Here is a 23,986-nt window from a genome sequence, read left to right as displayed (position 1 = left end):
GTCTTTTATGATCCATGCTCTACAGATGAGGAAGTTGAGGTTTAGAGAGGTTAAAAAACTTGCCCATCTTCACACCCATTAGCATGGTTATTATTAAATATAACAATAATAACAGAAAATAACAAGTGTTGATGAGGATGTGGAGAAATTAGAACCCTTGTGCATAACTGATGAGAATGTAAAATGATACAGCCACTGTGGAGAACAGTATACCAGTTCCTCAAAAAGTTAAACATAGAATTACCATATGATTCAGCAATTCCACTTCTGTGTGTACACCTAAAAGAAGTGAAAGCAGGGATTTGAACAGATATTTCATAGCAGCATTAGTTACAATAGCCAAAAGGTAGAAACCACCCAAATATCTTAAGGAATAAAATTCTGATACATGCTACAACATGAATGAAACTTGAAAACATTATGCTAAATGAAATAAGCCAGACACAAAAGGACAAATATTGCATAATTCCATTTATATGAGGTATCTAGAATAGGCAAATTCATAGACACAGAAAGTAGAATAGTGGTTACCAGGGGCTGAGGGGAAGGTATAATGCAGAGTTAGAGTTTAATGGGTACAGAGTTTCAGTGTGGGATGATGAAAAGTTTCCAGAGATGGAGGGTAGTAATGACTGCACAAGATTGTGAATGTACTTGATACCACTGAATTGTACACTTAAAAGTGATTAAAATGGTAAATTTTATGTGATGTATTTTTTACAATAAAAAAAATTAAGGGAAAAACGAAATTTTCCCATACCACAGAGCTGGGGGGTGACAGAGATGGGATCTAAACCCAAGCAGTTTTACTCCAAGATTCTGATGTATGTATGTTACTAAAGGAGACTGGGTCATGAAAGCCCTATGGGAAAAACAGAAAGTATGAGGGGAAAAATGGAAATACTGAGGAATATGCCATTCATGGAGCTTTGTTCCTTATCAGTCATCCTTCTTCAGGCATCCAGAAATGGTGGGAAACACCCAGGATTCAAGCTCCAGGAGAACTGATTGCAAGTTTGGAACCTATGGCTTACTAGTTATGAAACTCCAGGCAAACTTCCCCCCCCTAGTCTCTCAAACTTTTTCCCCCTTGGGGATTTATCTGTTGTGTTCTTCTTCAGGATAGCTGTGTGGGTCACAAGAGTTAATAAGTGTATGTTTCAATTATCTATTGCTGCATGAGAAACCACTCCAAAATCTAAAACAACTGGGCTCAGCTGGGCAGTTTTTTTGTTCCATATAGTGTCAGATAAGGTAATGCATGTGGCTGCATTCAGCTGGCAGTTCAGCTAGGGTTAGAATGTCCATGATGACTCCATTTGTGTGCCTAGTGCTCAACTAGAATTTCCAGAGTAACTTGAGGAGATGGCTGGGCCTCTCTCCCTCTCCATGTGGCTCTCCAGCTGGGTAGCCAGACATCTTTAGACCCAAGATGATGGAAGCAGAAGCTGCCAAGTCTCTTAAGGCTTAGACCCAGAACTGGCAGCGTCATCTGTACCACATTCTATTGGCTAAAGCAAATGATGTGGCCAGCCAGATTCAAAAGAAGGAGAACAAGAGTCTACCTCTCGGAGGGAGAAACAGTATGCTCATGAAAAGATGGGAAGACTTGTTGGCAGCCTTCTTTGTCTGGCAGTCCACCATAGTGATGCTTGTAGGTGGGCAACAGAGTTCAACTGCCCCCTGCCAAGAGGTAGGATTAGGTAAGAGTCTTATGAATAGTTTTAGCATAACGCTAAATGCTGCAGCACACAACAAATGTTCAGTAAGTGATTATTATTATTAACCATTATTATTCTTTTGTCTTTTTAAAATTAATTAATTTACTTTTGGCTGTGTTGGGTCTTTGCTGCTGAGCATGGGCTTTCTCTGGTTGCGGCGAGCGGGGGCTGCTCTTCGTTACGGTGCGCAGGCTTCTCATGTTGCAGAGCACAGGCTCTAGGCGCGCGGGCTTCAGTAGTTGCCACATGCGGGCTCAGTAGTTGTGACACACGGGTTAAGCTGCTCCGTGGCATGTGGGATCTTCCCGGACCAGGGCTCGAACCCGTGTTCCCTGCATTGGCAGGTGGATTCTTAACCACTGAGCCACCAGGGAAGTCCCACCATTATTATTCTTTTACAACTTTTCCTAACAGTTGCAGACAGCACTGGTACTGTATCCACCTTACAGTGATACATGGACCAAAAGAACTTTCAGGTCTCTCCCAATTTTAACACCACAGCTCTTTGAGTCTCCTTTTCCAGCTACTGGAAACTGAGGCTTAGGAAGGTTGAGTGACTTGCCTCGAGTCACACACTTAGGTAACTAGCACATGGTTAAGTCCACATTCAAAGATGTTTCCCTCCACTAAAGATGCTGCTTTTCCTTCATTCATTTAATAAGTAGTGTACAGTGTTGGGCACCTAACATATGCCAGAAGGAGTATACATAAGAGTATAATGACAATCATTTATTGAATAATAGTATGTAACATTATGTCATTGGATCCCCATCATAAACCTATGATGAAGGTATTATAATCATCCCCTCCTCATTTCACAGATGAGAATGAGGCAGAGCCAGGTTAAATAAAAGACAGGATCTTACCCACACAGGAATTATATTTTATTGGAGAGGATATAGGATAGTCAAGCAAGTAATTAAATATATAATTACAAATTATTCTGATAATAGAGCCCTGGTACCCATCCCACTCACCCATATCAGGGGCCTCAGGTAACCCTGGCAACGGGTCTTCCTGCCAATAGTAAAAATGGAGTCCACAGAACAAGTGCGTTTACTCACACCTCTGTTACCCACAATGCAATGTCAAGAGTGGGAGGAGCAGGCTCTGCCAGGAGTTAACATGGCTCCCGTAGTTACACCATGCTCTCTTTTCACCTAATCAGCGACCTGACTCCCCAGACCAAGCTACCGATCAGCAGCTAAGTCTTCTTTGCCCCTCCACTCACCGCCACGAAAGGAGCGACTGAAGGCAGGCAGCACCTCGCGGAGTTAAACTCCATAACCAGGGAAACACTACTTCCGCTGACGTCATTACGGCGACACGTGGATCCAAGATGGCGGCTGTGATGGTGAGTGAAGGAGGCTCCGGGAGCCGGAGATGGAGCGGGGCCCTCCGGCGGATCCCAGGACTTTCCGGCGTCCCATGCCTGGCCAGAGCCACCTCAGGGACCCCTAGTGCAGGCCTGAGGGACATCCCTGACAGGGCTCGACTCCCCCAAACTCCCCCTCTCCGGCCTTTGCCCCGCACTCAGTCTTGTCAGGGCCCGAAGTTTTGGGGGAGGCACTGGGTCGGAGGAAAGGTCTCAGCCACCGCCTCCGTCGGTTCCTATTCTGGCTTTGGTCTCCGCGTCCTGTGACTCCCATTTCCCAGTTTTCACTTTCCAGCCCTGATCTCTCTGAAGAGCCCCCAGTTATTCCCACCTTCGCTCCTCCCTCTCACGTCCAGACCCTGCTCTCTCCGCCTCCCCACTGTCTTGACCAGTCCGCTGATGCGTCCTCACCTCTCACCAACCTCCCAGCCCAAATCCTGTGTCAGATCTTTTCCAGAGCCCTGTCTTCACCTGTATGTACCCTCAGCTGTTCCCACCGCGCACTTGTCTTGACTGCCGATACCCGGAAGCATGCCTTTGGCCCCCCCATCCTCCATCCCCAGATTCTTCCCTAATCATTTCTCCTGTCTTCTCTCAACTCCCTGCCTCTCTCATAGGGAGCTTTTATCCCACTGGTTTTCAAACTTAACTGTGCATAAGACTCGGGGTGTGGGCTTGGAGGCTTGTTAAAAATGCAGTTTCCAAAGATTCTAATTCCTTAGGGCTAGATGATGCCCAGGAATCTGCACTTTTTTTTTAGCACTGTAGTGATTATGATCGAGGTGGTCTGTAACTACGTTTTGAAAAACACTGTACCAGTCCCGCCTGGCCCCTTCCCCTTCCCATGCCCCTACAGGGCCACACAGCTCTTTAGGATGAAGCCTGTGTGTGAATAAGGGTATGTGGATAAGCTGTGCCTGGAAAGTGGGTCAGAACTTGCTGGCTTCTGGTACAGAACGCTGGAAGTAGATCTGTGAAGGACTGGCCCTTTCTTCTTCCAGAAGCTCGGCTCACATTCTACTTGTCAGGAGACCAGAACCAAAATTGAAGTCACTTAGTCCAGAGTGATTGTCTAGGTGTTCCTGTATGTTGCTTCCTCAGCAGATAATTGCATCCTGGGAGTGCACACAAAGGATGTTTAACTTTAGTAAAGGAAGATTGTTGTTTAAATTCTTTGGTGTTGATTTTCTCCAAACAAGGGTAGGTTATTGGCTGATAACAAATTTCCCTCCTTCTGTTAACCAACTGATAAATTATCCTTTTTGTTTAATAAAGGGATTCCTTGTTTAGAACCTCAGAGGTCAGGTAAAAGTCTTCACAGTCCTGCCTGATTTCTGTGGTCTGAGTCCACAGAAAAAAATCCCAAAAGTGGTATGTTGAAACCCATTTTTTTTTCTGGACCACATTCAGAACAAGAATGGTGTAAGAACTTAACAGGAAAAGTCACACCCTCTTTTACCATAGGGAAAAGTTCAATAAAGTGGCATTTATTGCATTGCACTGGGAAATTCCTGCCCTGTTCTGAGGTTTTTAAGAGGTAATAAGTTAACATATTTCTGGTACACATTTATTTAATCAACAAATATTTGAGGGCCTGCTCTGTGCCAAGACCTAGGGATGTTCTGGTGTATTAGAGGGTCAAGGTCCCTACCTTCATGGAGCCTTTCTAGTCTGAGGAGACAGGCAGTGAGTAAGTAAACAAATACATGAACAAGGTAATGTCAGATAGTAGTAAGTGCTGTGAAGACGGCAAGGTGAAACGGTAGTGATTGGGAGTGACAGGGTGATGCACCTGCTTTGCATTAAGTGGTCAAGAGAAGTCTTCTCAGGGAAAGTGACATGAATTGAGACCTGATTGACAAGAAGGAACTAGCAGTGCAAAGAGTGTTCCAGGTAGAGGAGCTGGCAAGTGTAAAGGGCCAAGGTGGGAAAGAGTATGTTGGAAGAACACAGAAGGCTGGAGGGACTGAAACGTGGTGAGTCAGGGTGTGGTGCAGAGAATGATACAAGATGAAATGGGAGAGAGACAGGAAGAGCTGTGTTTCTAGAAGCATGCCTATAATTGTGGTGGGCTGTAGTCTACAGTTTGTAGTCTGTGGACTGCATTTTGAAAGACTTCTGTTAGGTGCTTCGCCTTCCCATCCTCTCCAAAACATTACATTAAGGGAGCCGGCTTGTTCTCAGCCTGCAGAGAAACAATGGAAAGGACTTTGGATTTTATTCTAAGCACAGTGGAAAGCACAGTGATTTCGTGTTTGTTGCATCACCTGGGAGTGTCGTCCTGTGCTTTCATGGTGAATACTGTAACTGATTTCAAGAAACTGAGGATGTAATGTATACAGTGACCCACAGAGGCCATTTTAAAGAGTGCACATGAGAAACTTCACGTTTGATGCAATGGTGAAAAGGCATGGAAGCAAGTTTATTACAGGGGGATATGTGTGACAGGCAGAGTGGGCAGGTGGACTTGAGCTTGGTCTGTGTTAAGCACTTTATTACACGGAAGTCAGAACAGTCCCCACACCCTCGTACACATAGGTTGTTGCACCGCTGTCGGGAATGGAAGTGTGTGGATCTGCTTTGGGGTATCTGGGTTTTGAGGCAAGTCATACAACGAAAGAGGAAGTGAGCTAATAGATTCAGTGACCGTGGGAACATGCTGGGTTTTGGTTTATTCTTTTGTTTTGAAAGTTAGGGTTGTGGACGCAAGTTTCAAGTGGTAGTTATGTGTTTTTCCCCCTTCCCCTCCTTAGTGATTGGTTCTTTTTCCCCAGGGGTTGGCTGCCACCTCCCAGGTCTGTGTTAGCACAATGGGGTTTCCTGAACTTCCTGCAGCATAGGAGTAGATGGCTGGTGTAGACTGAAGTTCTCTCTAGTTTTCCTGCCCTGGATTTAGATGACTCTATAAAGTTACAGGATACTGAGTTGATCTAGCTGGGTCTGAGGTGAGAAGCAGGCTCATATCTCACTCCTTATGGAACTCTTGATCATATGGAATATGCTTTGGGGAATATTATTTTCATGGAACTTGGGAAACGTCCATTGAGTGCAATTGTAGGCATCTCAGGAGTCTAGAAACCTCCATTTGGAGAATAAAACTCTGTATTTCTCCCACATAATCATTGTTTATACTGTTTTGGGTTTTATCTTTTTCCCTTTTTATTGGATTATAATTCATATACCATAAAATTCACCCTTTTAAAGTTTACAGTTCAGTGGTTTTTAGTATAGTCACAAAGTTGTGCAACCTTCACTGCTATCTACTTCCAGAACATTTTCATCACCCCATAAAGAAACCCATTAGCAGCCACTTCCCACTTCCCCCTTCCCCCCAGTCCCTGGCAACCACTAATATACTTTCTGTCTGTATAGATTTTTCTTTTCTGGACATTTCATATAAATGGAATCAAACAATATGTGGTGTTTTGTATCTGAGGTTTTTTTTTTTACATGGCATAATGTTTTCAAACGTCATCCACGTTGTAGCATGTATCAATATTTCATTCCTTTTTATGGTCAAATAATATTCCATTGTATGGATAGACCTCGTTTTGTTTATCCTTTCATCTGTTGATGGACTTTGGGATCGTTTCCACTTTTTGGCTGTTACGAATAACGCTGGTATGAACATTTTGTGTACAAGTTTTTGCGTGAACATAGGTTCTCAGTTTTCTTGGGTATATACCTAGGAGTGGAACTGCTGGGTCAGTTCTCACTGTTTTGAGGTTACTTGGGTTTGATCCAGTCCAGAGGCAGGGGAATGGCCTGAATGACCTCAGGGTTCCTTTGAGCAGATGGGAGCAGTGCTAGCCAGTTCCCCCCCGCCCCCCGTCCCGTCCCGCACCCCCCCACCCCACCCCAGTCAGAAGCACAGGAGCCGTTTTTAGTGATGGAATCTGGATGATAGAGGCCTGGAACAGGAGGCAGGAGGCCTGGACTCTGCTACCAGTCCTGTGTGTTGCAAGTTGCTATCTCCCCTGGGCCTCACATGTGGATGGGCATTGGCCCATTGAGGAAGGAGCACTGGAGCAGGAGCCAGCAGCCGGAGCTTAGTCCCAGCACTGCCACTGATCCACCGTGTAGCCTGGGGCAGATTATTTTGGCTTTATTGGTTTGTTTCAGCACATGTCATATGTGAAATTAAGATTTAGACTCGAGGATTTCTAAAGTGTTGGTTGAAAATTTTGTGGTTTACAGTACTTGTATTTAAGGTGACTTTTGCTAATATGCCTATAAAATCAGATTGATTTTTTTTTTCATGACCGTAATCCCTGTGGTCTTCCCAAGCCGCTGTCTGTTGGTTGTGTTGTCTGATCTCTCGAGTTGCTCCACCTGGCACATGTTCTGCAGGAGTCACTGCGTCTTTGGAGCTGAGGCGCGGACACCAGGCCTTGGTACAAATGTGTTTCTCTGAGGAATCCCTTTAAAGGAGTGCGCTTAATCCCCTCAGGAAGTCCAGAGAAGGCAGAGATGGCATTAAGTTGCCTCTTGGTTTCTCTTTTACAACTTGGACAAAAGTTCCCCTTTGATCTCAGCATTAAAGAAGCAGGTCACAGAATGTTGGAGAAGGTTGAGTTTTGATCTCTGGGCACTGGCAGGAAGGTGGGAAGGACCCAGGATGAACAGGGCCATCTGGCCGTAGACGAATGGTAGGAGCCACCTACCACCCCAAACCTGCTTTGATCCCTGAACCATTTGCTGACACTGGTATTTCCCAAGTGGGGCACGGCTGGGGACACCCGCGACTTCTTGGTTCCGTCTCATTCCTCTTCATTGCTTCCTTCTCTGCCCCCTACCATGATTTCTCACCTATGCCCGAGCATTAAACTGACAGACCTCCCAGGGTTTGAAATCTGAAGGTTTTGTATTCAGAGGGTATGCTAAATGCTACTAACAGTTCTTAAAAAACAAAATCAAATCACAAATTGGAGCTGAATTTGTAAGCCAGTTTGGAAGGGAGTTTGGGTGCCCTGGCAAGTCACTTAACATCTTTGGGCCTCAGTTTCTAATGAAGTAGATCAGATGCTATAAATAGACAGTTTATGGACCACATCTTCATATGGATTTGATTGGGGTGGTGGGGATGGAGGCCGGAGATTGGCAGGCACAGGACTTTAAATTTTTTCTAATTAGTTGCCAATATTTAATAATTGGGAGATTTCACATTACAAAAGCTCTAAATTTTCATTTTTTCTTGAAAATTTGGGCCCAAGTCCCCCGTCAGGAGCATTCCCCATGCAGGACCCAGTTCGTCATTTTCTCTTCCACTCCCTCGTGTCCTGTTCCTCCGCAGCTTCACCATTTAGGTAACTTGCCTGGCCCCTCTAAGTGGTTGAACTTGCAACCCCTGAATGAGGTGGTCTCTATAACATTTTTCCTATTTTGACATTCTGATTCAAAAGCAATATGAAAAGGTGTGGTAATCCCCTATGTTACCTAACTCTGAAGGGGAAATTTCTGCTCACAAGATACATTTCAGTTGATAAACCGTAGGCTTATCTATTATTCCGTCTAATCCTTACAAAAGCCCATTTTACAAATGAAGAAACTAAGGCTTGGTCTAAGGACCTGGGCTAGAATCTGACACTCTGATTGGTTTTATGACTTTGGGCAAAGTATTTGCTTCTTTAAACCTGTTACTTTAAAAACATTTTTTTTATTGTGGTAAAATAGACATAACATAAAATTTATCATTTTAGCTATTTTAAGTGTACAGTGTCATTAAGTACATTCACATTATTTTGCAACTATCACCACCATCCATCTCTAAAACTTTTTCATCCGAATCGGTTTCCTTATTTTTAAAATGAGGATGATACTCTCCTCAAAGGATTGTGGTGATGATTAAATGAAATATGAGATGAACATGCCTAGTGCAAAGAGAGCTCTCTGTAACTTTCCTACTCCAAGGTTTGAAGTCTTTAGGAGACGAACCATCTAAGCCTATTGCTTGGGCTAACTGAGAGTCCTTTTACAAATACCCAGGGGGAGAGGGAAGGTCAGTGCATTTTTTATGTTTTATTTCTGCACTTGCTAGCCTCAAGGTTTGGGTCTGGTTGTCTTTTGCTTGGTGAGGGTAGTTACTAGTTTCACCTGGACTTCCACAGCCTGCTGTGGGTTGTTCCCTAGCCCCAAAGAAAAGTTTTGAGTCTTTTTGTGTGTCTCTGCTCAACAACTATTCTGTGTCTTTGGGCTCTGAAATAAAGGCTACATTTTCAGTCTCCTGTGGCTAATTTGGTTCTGGTTTGGTTTTTTTGCTTGTGTGATTGTTTTGGTTCATTTGTTTGTTTGTTTTTCTTCCTGAAGTCTTTAGCTCCATGGCGGCTGCTTGGTAAGTGGTCTTTGGCTGTCATTAGCTGTCCTTCATGTGTGGTTGAATTCTTAGGGAGCTTTAACTGATTAGGTAACTGATTTCAGTTAACTGTTGGCAAACTGTGCCCCACAGCCTTTTTCTTTTTCTTTTTCTTTTTCTTTGTTCTTCGCAGCCCTGGGGAACAGTTACTGAATGATCTTAAAATGGTGACTGTATCTTTGAAAAGGAAAAAGAAGAATCTAGCTTACTCTTAAGGGAAGGTGCTGCTTTTGCAGCAGGAAAGGCATGGAATAGAAACCAGGAAGGCTGTTCAGATTGGCCAGACTCTATCGCTAGGTGATGCTGTTTATGGGAAAGACGACTGTAAGGCAGAGGGCTCCAGAAAACAAAAGGTTAACTTCTGCCCACAGAGAAATACGAGTGAATGAAATAATTTTCAGTTCTCAGGGGAAACTTCCTATTTTCTTTGGAAGAAGTTAATTGTTCATACCTTTCAAACTGGGTGGTGCAAATTTGGGCGGGGGGTGAGGGGTAATTTTCAGTCTTAGTAGTCCTTCATTGGGCTGTTGTTTAGAAGAAAATTTTCTGCGTGCCCAGCCCCCAAGAATAAAGTAGATAGGGAGGGCAAGACCTTGATTCTTAGGCCTCTCGAGCTTTATAACTTTTCAGGTCACCCATATCTTTGCCAGTGATAGGGTGTTGGATTACAGCACAGGGGCTTCTAGATTGCCATCACCTTGTTCCTTGACATGCTGCCTTTGCAGTCTTGTGACTTGGAAACCAAGTAAAGCAAAATAACGTTGAATGGACTGGTTCACCGCTCCTAGGACTCTGCTCCTTTCATGGCTCTGAACGTGCAGCAGATGTTTCCTAAATACTTAATTGGCTTTTCAAACTGAACCTCATGTGAGAGTTCCTGTGGTGATCAATTAAAAATTAAAGGAAGATATAAAGGAATTTCCCAAGAAGCAGGTACTTTGCTTCTCCCTAATTTCCTTACAGAAATGAAATATGGGTCAAACATCCTCTATGAGGCTGTCAGGGCTACAGAGGTAATTAAGTCAGATAATCACAAAAGTTGGAATGGGATCCAGTACAGGGGTCTTTATCAAGGGCCCGTGAACTTCTAGATCCTTTGATCCTCTTGGAATCATACGTCAGATTCTGCATTTCGGAGTGTTTTTTTCTGGGAGCAGCGTCTATAGCTTTTTTAAGATTCTTAGAGGGATTTGTAACACTTCCCCAAGATTAAGAATTACTGATCCGGTCTGGTTACCCACACACCTGGCTTCAGAACCTCCTCTGCATCATTCTTACCTTGTAGCTCCCATTTTCTGCACATCTTCAGGGGAACTTGCCCAAGTATTTTCAGAGGCAGCCTTCCCCTTCTTAAAGTGTCAAATGTATTTATTTTGAATATAGGTAATCCATATACGTGGGAAAAAGTATGAAAGCTATAAATGAAAAGAAAGTCACTCAGCTACCCCACCGTCCATTCATCAGGTGTAGTCTTTGATTTTTAAAAAAATGTTTCTCCAGAACATCTTTATGCACATAAAACGTCTATTTTTAAAAACCTTTTGTTATAAAAATTTTCCAACATACACAAAAGTAGAAGAAATAGTATAAAGAACCTCTATAACCCGTTACCCAACAATTACTATTATATTGCCAAACTTGTTTTGTCTATACCTCCCCCAGCTGATTTTTTTTCTTCAGGTTTATGAAGGTATCATTTAACACCATAAAATTACCCATTTTAAGTGTACAGTTCAATAATTTTTCATATAGACTTATACAACCATCTTCATAATGACACAAAGTTTTAGACATTTCTGTCACCCCAACAAGTTCCCTTACAGTCAAGGGATTGACACTTGCAGCCAGTAATCACTGTTCCCACAGCCAGCCAACCACTGATCTGCTTTCTGTCTCTATAGATTTGCCTTTTCTGTCTCTATAGATTTGCCTTTTCTGGGCATTTCCTGTAAGTGAAATCATGTAGTACATAGACTTTCACATCTGGCTTCTACCTAGCATAATGTTTTTGAGGTTCATCCTAACATGAATTGGTAGTTTTTATTGCTGAATAGTATTCCATTGTACAGCTATACTACATTTTGTTTATCCATTCACCAATTGATGGGTGTTTGGGTTGTTTCCAATTTTGGACTGTTGTGATCAAAGCTGTTAGGAACGTTCATGTGCAAGTCTTTGTATGGACATATATTTCCTTTTCTTTTGGATTGGAATTACTGGATAGTATGGTAAGTTTATGTTTAACTATTTAAAGATACTGCCAAACTTTATATATTCTGGATGCAAGTCCCCTATCAGATATGTGATTTACAAAGGTTTTTCTCCTAGTGGCCTGTTTTTCATTTTCTTTTTAAAAATTTTTTTTTTTTTGAGGTACGCGGGCCTCTCACTGTTGTGGCCTCTCCTGTTGCGGAGCACAGGCTCCGGACACGCAGGCTCAGTGGCCATGGCTCACGGGCCCAGCGGCTCTGCGGCATGTGGGATCCTCCCGGACCGGGGCACGAACCCATGTCCCCTGCATTGGCAGTCGGATTCTTAACCACTGCACCACCAGGGAAGTCCATGTTCCATTGGGTTTTATGCTTATCCTTACCACACTGTCTTGATTACTGTAGCTTTATAATTGCTTAGAAATTGGCAGTATAAATCCTCTAGTTTTGTTCTTTTTTGAAGTTGTTTTGGATATTCTGGGTCCTTTGTGCTTCCAGGTAAAGTTTAGGGTCAACTTGTCAGTTTCAACAAAAAAGCTTAGTGGGATTTTGATAGGGATTGCGCTGAATCTATAGATTAGTCTGGGGAGAATTGCCATCCTAACAATATTGTCTTCCAATCCAGTATGGAATGTCTCTCCAGTTGTTTAGATCTTCTTTTGTTTTTCTTAGCAATGTTTTGTAATTTTCAGTGTACAAGTCCTTTTTGAAAACTTATTTCTGAATATTTTATTCTTTTTGAAGTACTGTGGATGGAGCTATTTTCTTTTCTTTTTTTTTTTTCTTTTTTTGGTCACACCGTGCAGCATGCAGGATCTTAGATCCCTGACCAGGGATCAAACCTGGTCCAGTAGTTAAGACTGCCAGGGAAGTCCCTGGAATATTTTCTTAATTTTATTTTTGGATTGTTTGTTGTTAGTGTGTAAAAATACAATTAATTTTTATATATTGATCTTGTAGTCTGTGACCTGGCTCAACTTGTTTATTAGTTCTAGTTGTTGTTTTGTGGATTTCTTAGGATTTTCTAGATATAAGATACGTGATCTGCAGATAAAAGCACTTTTACTTTTTCCTTTTAATCTGGATGACTTTAATTATTAGCTTTAGTGCACATTATTTGCATTTATAGAACAATGTTGAATAGAAATGGCAAAAGTGGACATCCTTGCCTTGTTCCTCTTCTTAGGGGGAAGCATTCAGTCTTTCATCATCAAGTGTGATGTTGGCCGTGGGTTTTTCAAAGCTACCATTTATCTGATTGAGGAAGTTCTTTTTTATTCCTAGTTTGTTGAGAGTTTTTATCATGAATGTGTGTTGGATTTTGTCAAGTGCATTTTCTGCATCAGTTGTGATGATTGTATAGTTTTTGTCCTTTATTCTATTTATATGGTGTATTACATTATTTGATTTTCAGATATTAAGCCAACCTTGCATTCCTGGGCTAAACCCCACTTGGCCATGATGTGTAAACCTTTTTATATGTTGCTGGATTCAGTTTGCTAATATTTTGTGAAGGATTTTTCTGTCTGTGTTCCTGAGGAATATTTGTAGTTTCCTTTTCTTGTGATGTCTTTGGCTTTGGTACATTCTTTTAAAAAATTTATTTAGACAAATGAGATTATGCTATACATACACTGCTGTGCATCTTACTTTTTTTTTCCTACTTAATATCTTATGTTGGCAGTCTTTCAATAATAATTCTACCTTCCATTTAAGTATATATTGTGCTAAATTGCCCTCCCCAAATTTACCTATATCTAGTGTATTCAGATTTTTTAAACTTTGTGACTCTGAAAGGTAAAAAAAGATGTCATTATTTTCATTTACAGTTTTTAGATTATGAATGATGTTGAGCGTCTTTTTGTGTCTGACCATTTGAACATTTTTCTTTTAAACTGCCCATTCTTTTTTTTTTAATACTTCTTATTTATTTATTTATTTTTGGCTGTGTTGGGTCTTCATTGCTGCGCATGGGCTTTCTCTAGTTGTGGCGAGCGGGAGCTACTCTTCTCTGCGGTGTGTGGGCCTCTCATTGTGGTGGCCTCTCTTGTCTCGGAGCATGGGCTCTAGGTGCGCGGGCTTCAGTAGTTGTAGCTCACGAGCTCTAGAGCACAGGCTCAGTAGTTGTGGTGCACGGGCCTAGTCGCTCCACGGCATGTGGGATCTTCCCAGACCAGGGCTCGAACCCGTGTCCCCTGCACTGGCAGGCGGATTCCTAACCACTGCGCCACCAGGGAAGCCCTTAACGTCCCTTTCTTATCCTTATGGGTTATTTGTCCTTTACTGGTTTGGAAGAGCTCTTGGTATATTGAAGAAATTAGTCCTTTGTCAGGTGTGTGGGAAATACTTTTATTCAAATTGTCTTTTTCTTTTTCTATGGTGATTTTTTTTCATTTTCTTCCTTCTTCCTTTATATTCTTTTTCTTAATAGCTTCTGGATTTTGTTTTCTTCTTAGAAAACTTTCCATGTCAAGATTGTTTAAAGGTATAGCTATTTTCTTCTAATACTGCTCTTATTTCAGTTTCTACGTTGAAGTCTTTTCTGTCTTCTCCAATACCAGTTTGGATAGCTCTGTATTTTATTATTTAGTAAAACTAGTATGCCTTCATTATTTTTCTTTTCAAAATAATCCTGAAGTAAAGGATAAGTGTGAAACTGACTACAGTGATTTGTTTATTGGTAGAAAAGCATTGAATTGGGTGAGGGACAAGGAAGACAAAGTATTGGAGAGGAAAAGAATTAGAGAGGGAGGGTAAAGGGAGGCAAAAAGCAATTAATCTGTGCCATCAAGTTCTTCTTTGGATACCTCTAATCATGACCTAAAATTATCTCTGAGCATGGCTCCCACAGTGGGGACAAACTTCTGATCACTCAGCTCTGCCAGGTTTGGTATAGCTGGACTTCATTTACTCTGCAGATAATTTGCTGTGTAAACACGTCACTTCCCCTCTCTGGCCTCCTGGATTACTTGACCCTGAGGTTCTTCAAAAGGTGTCTTTTTTTTAAATAAATAAATAAATTTATTTATTTATTTATTTATAGCTGTGTTGGGTCTTCATTGCTGCGTGGGCTTTCTCTAGTTGTGGTGAGCGGGGGCTACTCTTCGTGGTGGTGCATGGACTTCTCACTGTGGTGGCTTCTCTTGTTGCGGAGCACACACTCTAGGCGCGCAGGCTTCAGTAATTGTGGCACGTGGGCTCAGTCGTTGTGGCTCGCGGGCTCTAGAGCACAGGCTCAGTAGTTGTGGCGCATGGGCTTAGTTGCTCTGCAGCATGTGGGGTCCTCCCGGACTAGGGCTTGAACCCATATCCCCTCCATTGGCAGGCAGATTCTTAACCACTGTGCCACCAGGGAAGTCCCAAAAGATGTCTTTATGGAACCCAACTCTGGGTGGAACTTTGCCTTGTTTTGTTCAACCTTTAGGTTGCTTGGGTTGATGGAATGTCCCATATTTTCAAGGGAATCATGAATTTCTTGAATTTCATGGGAGGTAATAAGGCTTCTGGTTCACTCTCCTCACTAGGGTAGGGATATCCCCTTTCACCTCCTTCCTTGGTCACCTCCTTCTCTCTGATTTGCTCATGGTTATGGCCTTTTCCTTAGCTAGATAACTCTCTTGTTGGAAGTTTCCTTAGATTGAGCATACATCTCCCTCTTTGCAGCGTACTCATTGGTCCTGCCTTCCAGTGCAACCCAGAGCAAAGCCACTCTGCCTTATCAAGCACACACTCTGTGTACTTTACTTAATCCTTACCACCATCATCACTCAACTGCCCTGCCATAAGTTTAGTATTACTATTTTCTTATTACAAATAAGAAACCGGAGACTCAAAGAGTTTAAAAAACTTGCCCAAAGTCACACAGCTAGGAATTGGTGGGTCAGGGCTTTGAATTCATATCTGTATGGCCCCCAAAGCCTGTGCTTTTTCCACTACACCAGTGGTTCTCAAAGTGTGATCCCAAGACAAGACCAGCAGTACCAGCATCTCCTGCGGACTTGTTAGAAGTGCAGATTTTCAGTCCCTGCTCCAGAGCTACTGAAAGAGACATTCTGGGGGGTTAGACCCAGGAATCTGTTTTAATAATCCCTCCTGGTGATTTCCTTGCCTGTTCAAGTTTCAGAACCACTGCCTACCATTCTGCTTCCCCACCTGGCTGCTGCTTCTGTTCACATCTGACCAAGAATTTATAGGTAACTTCTCTAGGGCTGGATATTACTGTGTCTCTGGAGCAGAAATGTGCTGCACACACACACCTTTCCCCCGAACACATACACACACGTACTCGGTAACCAGAGTCATTTTTAAAACTGCAGATATGATGTATCCCTTTCCTACTTAAAGTTCTTCAGTGTCTCCCCGATGCACTAAGGAGAAAGCCCACACTCCTCAGTGTGGCTTTTGTGTGATGTATCCCTTACCCGTTTTCCAGTCTCCTGTCTACACAGACCTATTCATGCTTGCTACTCACAGGAACTAGAAATGTTGTCATCACCTGGGAGCTTGTTAGAAATACAGAATCTCAGGCCCCACCCCAGACCTGCAGAATCAGACTCTGCATTTTAATAAGCTCTCCAGGTGATCTATATGCACACTGAAGTTTGAGAAGCACCAGCCTACACCTCACCTGCCATAAACTCCTTATGGTTGCCCCCAGGCCTTTGTGCCTGTGTTTTGCTCTTTCTGGAACACTTCTCTCTTCCCTCTCCTTTCCCTTCAGGCCCTGGAGTAGGCTTGAGTTCTTAGATCTGCACCCCATCCCTCTAAGACTGGGCTTGTTGCTGCTCCTGTGTACTTCTTAGCCTCTTAACTGATAGGATAAGAGACTAGGCCCTCCATAGCATCTGGGACCTAGTATTGCCATTGGCTGATGACTTGTCTCTGTCCACCAGCTGGCTGAAAGCTCCTCGTGGGTGTGCATTCTGTGAGGCTGGCACAGTGCCTGACATATATGTTCTGACATATATGCCTGACAAAGGTGTTCAATGTAGTGAGCTGGTTTCTGTACTGGTTAGAGCATGGGCCTTGGAGTCAGACAGCTTGGGTATAAATCCTGACCCAATTAGTGTTATACCGCCTCTCTGAGCCTCAATTTCCTCATCTCTGAAATGAGAATAGTAAGAGTCTCTATCTCATAGGATTGTTGTCAAGATTAATTGATTAATTGGGTTATTGCATGAAAAGAACCTAGAAGTGTGCCTGGCACATAATCAGTATCCAGTAAATGTTAGCTGCCATTGTTATTGATATCACCATTACATGTTTATCATGTTTTAATGCAACTCACCTGCCTGAAAAGAGCATACCTGTTCCTGTACATTCTGATCTTGGGCAAGTTATATAATCTCAGGGTCTCAGGTTAATTGGCAATCATCTGGGAAATGGTGATAGAAATCCCCAGGTAGTTGTAGTTGCCAGAATCGTTCAAGTCAGTGTTTGTAAAGTGCTTAGCACAAAGCAGGGACTTGGTAAATGGAAGGAAGGGACTGTTTGTGCCACAGTGCCTTGTACTTACTTTTAGGTGCTCAGTGACTCTGTGGCTTCTTGTTACTTTTTAATGTTGTTTTCCGCTAAGGTGAGTATTTTCTTTGTTGTTATGTCTTTTTGTTTGTTTGTTTTTTGTGTCTACTTGCTCCATTGGTTTGAGACTTTGGAACAAAAGGGTATTAAAGTCAGGATTTGCTTTTCATTCCTCTGCAACCTGAGCTCTCATGGAGCCCTTGAGTTCCCCAGGGCAGTGTCTCTCTGCTAAGATTGGAGGATTCTGTTTCAAAAGAACTGGAGTAACTTCTTAGATTTAATTGGCTTGATAACCATAAGAGATTGTAATCCTCTGCCCTGGCTTCACATCACATATCAGATAAGGCAAAAAAGTCTGGACTCTGGCTTCCTAGGAAGGGAAATTTAGAACACATATATATTTTTAAAAATTTTATTGAAGTATAGTTGATTTACAATGTTGTGTTAATTTCTGCTGTACAGCAAGGTGATTCAGTTATACATATATATATTCTTTTTCATATTCTTTTCCATTATGGTTTAACACAGGATATTGAATATAGTTTCCTGTGCTATACAATAGGACCTTGTTGTTTATTCATCATATGTATAATACTTTGCACCTGCTAATCCCAACCTCCCAATCCTTCCCTCCCCCACCCTGCCTCCCCCTTGGCAACCACAAGTCTGTTCTCTGTATCTGTGAGGAGTCTGTTTCTGTTTTGTAGATATGTTCATTTGTGTTGTATTTTAGATTCCACATATAAGTGATATCATACAGTATATGTCTTTCTCTTTTTGACTTACTTCGCTTAGTATGATAATCTCTAGATCCATCCATGTTGCTGCAAATGGCATTATTTCATTCTTTTTTATAGCTGGGTAATATTCCATTGTGTATATATATGTGTGTGTGTGTGTGTGTGTGTGTGTGTATACACAGACACACACACACATATGTATTTACCACATCTTCTTTATCCATTCATCAGTCGATAGACATTTAGGTTGTTTCCATGTCTTGGCTATTGTAAATAGTGCTGCTATGAACGTAGGGGTGCATGGATCTTTTCAAATTATAGTTTTGTCTGGATATATGCCCAGGAGTGGGATTGATGGATCATATGGCCACTCTATTTTTAGTTTCTTGAGGAACCTCCATACTGTTCTCCATAGTGGCTGCACCAGTTTTCATTCCCACCAGCAGTGCAGGAGGTAGAACACATATATTTTTGATTAGCAAGAAATAATGATGTTAACTGTGGGCTTTTCATTCGTGGCCTTTATTGCATTGAGATAAGTTCCTTTTATACTTTTTTTTTGAGAATTTAAATCATGAATGGAGTTTTTTTTTTTTTTTTTTTTTTTTGCCTGCGTTGGGTCTTCGTTGTGCACAGGCTTTCTCTAGTTGCGGAGAGCGGGGGATACTCTTCGTTGCAGTGTGCGGGCTTCTCATAGCAGCTGCTTCTCTTGTTGTGGAGCACGGGCTCTAGGAGTGCGGGCTTCAGTAGTTGTGGAGCGTGGGCTCAGTAGTTGTGGCTCGCAGGCTGTAGAACGCAGGCTCAGGAGTTGTGTCACATGGGCTTAGTTGCTCCGTGGCATGTGGATCTTCCTGGACCAGGGCTCAAACCCGTGTTCCCTGCATTGGCAGGTGGATTCTTAGTCACTGCTCCACCAGGGAAGTCCATGAATGGATGTTGAACTTTGTTAAATGTTTTTTCTGTATCTATTGCAAAGATTATGTGATTTTTTCTTTCATTTTGTTAATGTAGTTTATCACATTGATTGATTTGCATTTGTTGAACCATCCTTGTATCCCAGGGATAAATCCCACTTGATCTTGGTGTATGCTTCTTTTAGCAAGATGTTAAATTCAATTTGCTGGTATTTTATTGGGGATTTTTGCATCTGTGTTCATCAAAGATGTTAGCCTATAGTTTTCTTTTCTTGTGGTATCTTTGTCTGATTTTGGTATCAGGGTGATGCTGGCCTCATAAAATGAGTTTGGAAGTGTTCCCTCTTGTATTTCTGGAAGAGTTTAAGGATTGGCATTAACTCTTCTTTGAATGTTTGTTAGAATTTACCTTTAAAGCCATCTAGTCCTGGACTTTTCTTTGTTGGGAGGTTTTTGATTACTGATTCAGTCTCCTTTTTATTCAATTTGTTGACCTATAATTGTTCACAATAGACCCTTATGATCCTTTTTGTTTCTTAGGCATCTGCTGTAATGTCTCCTCTTTTATTTCTGATTTTATTTGAGTCTTTTTCTCCTTAGTGTTGCTAAGGGCTTGTCAGTATTTTCAAAAAACCAACACAGTTCTGATTTTTTTTCCTATTTTTTAACATTCTCTTTTCAAGTTATTTCTGCTCTAATCTTATTATTTCCTTACTTCTGCTAACTTGGGCTTAGTTTGTTCTTTTTCTGGTCCCTTTAGATGTAAAGTTGGGTTGTTTGTTTGAGGGTTTTTTTTTTTTTAAATGTAGGCATTTATCACTGTAAACTTCCTTCTTAGTACTGCTTTTGTTGCATTTCGTAAATTTTGGCATTTTTTTTCTTTTGTTTAAGGTACCTTTAAAATTCTTGTTCAACTTCCTCTTTGATCTAAAAGGGTGTTGTTTAGTTTTCACCTATTTGCAGATTTTCCCATTTTCTGCTGTCATTGAGTTCTAGTTTCATTCCTTTGTGGTCAGAAAATATACATGGAATGATTTCACTCTTTTCAAATTTGTTAAGACTTGTTTTGTGACCTAATATGTGGTCTGTCCTGGGGAATGTTTCATGTGCACCTGAGTAGATGTGTATTCTTCTGCTGTTGGGTGGAAGGTTCTATATATGTCTATATATATAGGTCCATTTGGTCTGTAGTGTTGTTCAAGTCAGCTGTTTAACAGTTTTCTATCTGGATGTTCTATCCAGTGTTGTAATTGGGATATTAAAGTCCCCTACTATTATTGCATTGCTGTCAATTTCTCCCTTCAGATCTGTCAATATTTGCTTTATATATTTAGGTGCTCTGATGTTGGGTGCATATATATTTATAATTATTTTATCTTCCTATTGAATTGACCCTTTTGTCATCATATAATGACCTTCTTTGTCTCTAGTCACAGCTTTTTTTTTTTTTTTTTGCGGTACGCGGGCCTCTCACTGTTGTAGCCTCTCCCATTGCGGAGCACAGGCTCCAGATGCACAGGCTCAGCGGCCATGGCTCACAGGCCCAGCCGCTCTGCAGCATGTGGGATCTTCCCAGACCAGGGCACGAACCCATGTCCCCTGCATCGGCAGGCAGACTCTCAACCACTGCACCACCAGGGAAGCCCTCTAGGCACAGCTTTTGACTGAAAGTCTATTTTGTCTGATATTAGTATAGCTACTCCTGCTTTCTTCTGGTTATTGTTTACATGGAACATATTTTTCTGTCCTTTCACTTTCATTGTGTGTGTCTTTAGATGTGTCTCTCGCAGGCGGCACATCACTGGATCTTGTTTTTTTTTAATCAATTCAACCACTCTATATGTCTTTTGATTGGGAATTTAATCCATTTACTCCCCAGGTTATTCTAATGTACATCAGGGTTGAGAACCAGTATCCTAGATGTACAGATAGGGTATAGAGGTAATAGATGTCTCAGGGATTCTCACAGTAGATCCTTGGACAGCTGGAAAGGTGGGAGGTGTCAAGAACTCCTTAAATTTGAGGATTTGAAAAAAATCAGTTATCAAGTGGATATAGCAAAGATTAAGAACCATAGTATTCAACCTGTATGTGAATGGATGACTTTATATTTTTATAGATCAGAGGTTAGTTGATGCTTATTGTTAGCCTGTTTGATAAGGATTTGTTGAGTACTCACATCAACAAAGCCAGACAAGTGATTAGTGCAGGTGGAGAGATGGCAGATACTTAAACCATAATACAACATGAAAAGTGCTATAGTAGGGCCTTAAACAAGTACAGATTTAAATACTTGTCAAATAATTTAAGCAGCAGTCTTTGAACATGTATAGATGTGAAAGTTCATTTGGGTATTGGGTAGTTTCTAATTTCTTGCCTCTAGTGTCATCATAGAGATATTTGCCAAGTGCCTTGAAAAATAAAGAAGAAAGAGGATAATTCCTCCTGTTGGGGTCTGAGGGGTTCTTAAAGGAAGCAACATTTCAACTGGACCTCTCAAGTGTAGGTAGGACTTGAATTAGGTAAGGGCAAGTGTCAGAAACAGCCTGAGCAAAGGCCTTGAAGGCAGCCTCACCTGGGCAAGTCTGCTTGCCAAGGGCAGAGACAAACTTGGCGTCTTCCTGAAGGCTTAGAAAGAAAAGGTGGGAGGTGCTGATGGAAAGGCATCTTGGGGCCAGCAGGTAGAGTTCATTCCATACCAAGCTAGAATTGCTCTAACCTAGGCGTTCAGAACAGTGATGTTTTCTTTTGCCTAATTTATTTTATTATTTTTCTTAAGTGGTATAAACATGTATAATCCCCAAAGAAGAACTGGACAATACAGATATGCAAAAAAGGAAAACATCACCTCATTTTCTCAAACATAACTTTAAAAAAGAGGGGCATATCTTGCTGAGCAGGGTTCTATCCCCTGCTTTTTCTACATAAATCTAAAGCTTGAATATTCCTACTCAAGAAGTATATCATCATGTTTAATGACTACATAAAAGGATAAGTGGTTACACCATAATTTAACCCATTCCACTAATATTGGACATTTTACTGTTGTAAGTTGTGAACTATCTCACTATTTTAAATAACCCTGTGGTGAACATCCTTTTATGTACATTTTGGCATATTTGTCATATTTTTCTTAACATGTCTAGAATAGAATTGCAGGGTCAAAGAGTATGCACTTCTGGGGGACTTTTCTGGGGGTAGGATTTTGATAGCGTCAAATTGCCCCCCAGAAATGTTTCAGTTTGTAATCCCTCCAGCCATATGAAAATATCGAAACAGTGACATTTTAATATCTAAAACTAACAGTATCATCTTGGTATAGTCATTAATTCTAAACTGAACTTCTGAATTGCTTTTGGTTGCCAACTTATATTATTCAAAGATTCTAGCATATTGTGGAAATAATTCTTTGCCATTTTTCATCTGTTGATCCTTCCTCTGAGATAAATTGATTTGTGATTTGTTGATAGTATCTATGTGTGAGGATTGTCTGTTTTCTGTACCATTTTTCAAAAATTTAGAGTTGGGTTTTTATTTTTAAATGACTTTTGGCTGACATTTGATGTCAGTAGTACAGGGTTTGTCTTCCTTGCATTTAGTTAACTGGAATTCAGGTTCAAAGAGGAATTTGAGGAAAACAAAGGACAGGATTTATTTCTCTCACACAAAGCACTCAATCTAAGGACTGCCCAGTGAGGCCTAGCAAAGAGGGAGGGCTAGAATCTTCTGAGGACTGGTCAAGTGGAGGAAATCCTCCACTTGATGGAGAGGAAATCAGAAGCTGTAACCAGCCCACAGTGAGTAGGCTTTCTCTCACAGAAAGAAAGAATAAAAATCTGTTTGTTGTTGCTGTATCAAGGCAAACCTATGCTACTAAAGGCTTCTCTTTGTATGTGCATGGAGTATCTCCAGAGGGATTTTCAAGGAACTGGTGCTAGCAGTTGTCTATGGGGAGCTGAAGAGGGAGGAAGATTTATTTTTCATGGTTATACCCGTTTGTACTGTTTGAATTACTGGATTGGCCAAAAAGTTTGTTCGGGTTTTTCCATAATCTTCGCAAATATTTACTGTATATGTTTTTCTTTTTCAAAACTTTTTTAACCTAGTTATTTTTTAAAAAGCCTCTCTTACGCATGGTTATGTAATATGTTAACATTAGAGGAAAGTGGGTGAAGAGTATATGGGAACTCTCATAGTATATTCTGTAAATCTAAATTTATTTAAAAATAAAAAGTTAAAAAAAATGACAGAGGGGGGGAACATACTGACTTCCTATACAGAATCCTACCCCATGAGACATTTTTCCACCTTTTTGTCTTGTCATTTCTTTTAAAGATCTTGCTTTCACCCCTAATTCTGCTGACCTTGTGATTACCAGATTCAATACAACTGTCTTAGCCATTTTTCACTGTTTTTGTTGGGGTCAGACTATTATTTCATATTTCATAATGCACATCAGCTGACAGATACTTATAAACATCACAGCAGATCAGAGAAAAGCACTCTATGAATATATTGCTTTTAAGAGTTTGACCAGGCTTTGTATCTAAACTAGTGCACAAGCTCAGAACCTTTTTTTTTTCTTTTTGCATTTTTATTGGAGTATAATTGCTTTACAATGGTGTGCTAGTTTCTGCTTTATAACAAAGTGAATCAGCTATACATATACATATATCCCCATATCTCTTCCCTCTTGGCGTCTCCCTCTCTCCCACCCTCCCTATCCCACCCCTCTAGGTGGTCACAAAGCGCCGAGCTGATCTCCCTGTGCTATGCGGCTGCTTCCCACTAGCTATCTATTTTACATTTGATAGTGTATATATGTCCATGCCACTCTCTCGCTTTGTCACAGCTTACCCTTCCCCCTCCCCATATCCTCAAGTCCATTCTCTAGTAGGTCTGTGTCTTTATTCCTGTCTTACCCCTAGATTCTTCATGACATTTTTTTTTCTTAAATTCCATATATATGTGTTAGCATACGGTATTTGTCTTTCTCTTTCTGACTTACTTCACTCTGTATGACAGACTCTAGGTCCATCCACCTCATTACAAATAGCTCAATTTCATTTCTTTTTATGGCTGAGTAATATTCCATTGTATATATGTGCCACATCTTCTTTATCCATTCATCCAATGATGGACACTTAGGTTGTT

General features: G+C 41.3%; 1 protein-coding gene across 1 annotated transcript in view; it reads left to right on the top strand.

The window, feature by feature from the left end:
* Positions 1 to 2,851: 2,851 nt before the first annotated feature.
* The window catches only part of TM9SF4 (transmembrane 9 superfamily member 4), a 54,365-nt gene continuing 33,230 nt past the window's right edge, over positions 2,852 to 23,986 (top strand). Inside the window, exon 1 of the mRNA XM_060120475.1 lies at positions 2,852 to 3,075. Within this exon, the coding sequence (XP_059976458.1) occupies positions 3,061 to 3,075 (15 nt within the window). The 5' untranslated portion in view covers positions 2,852 to 3,060. The remainder of the gene's footprint in view (positions 3,076 to 23,986) is intronic.

Source organism: Mesoplodon densirostris, chromosome 16 (genome assembly GCF_025265405.1).
Source record: "Mesoplodon densirostris isolate mMesDen1 chromosome 16, mMesDen1 primary haplotype, whole genome shotgun sequence".
Classification (NCBI taxonomy): Eukaryota; Metazoa; Chordata; class Mammalia; order Artiodactyla; family Ziphiidae; genus Mesoplodon; species Mesoplodon densirostris.
This window is presented reverse-complemented; position numbering and strand designations above follow the sequence as displayed.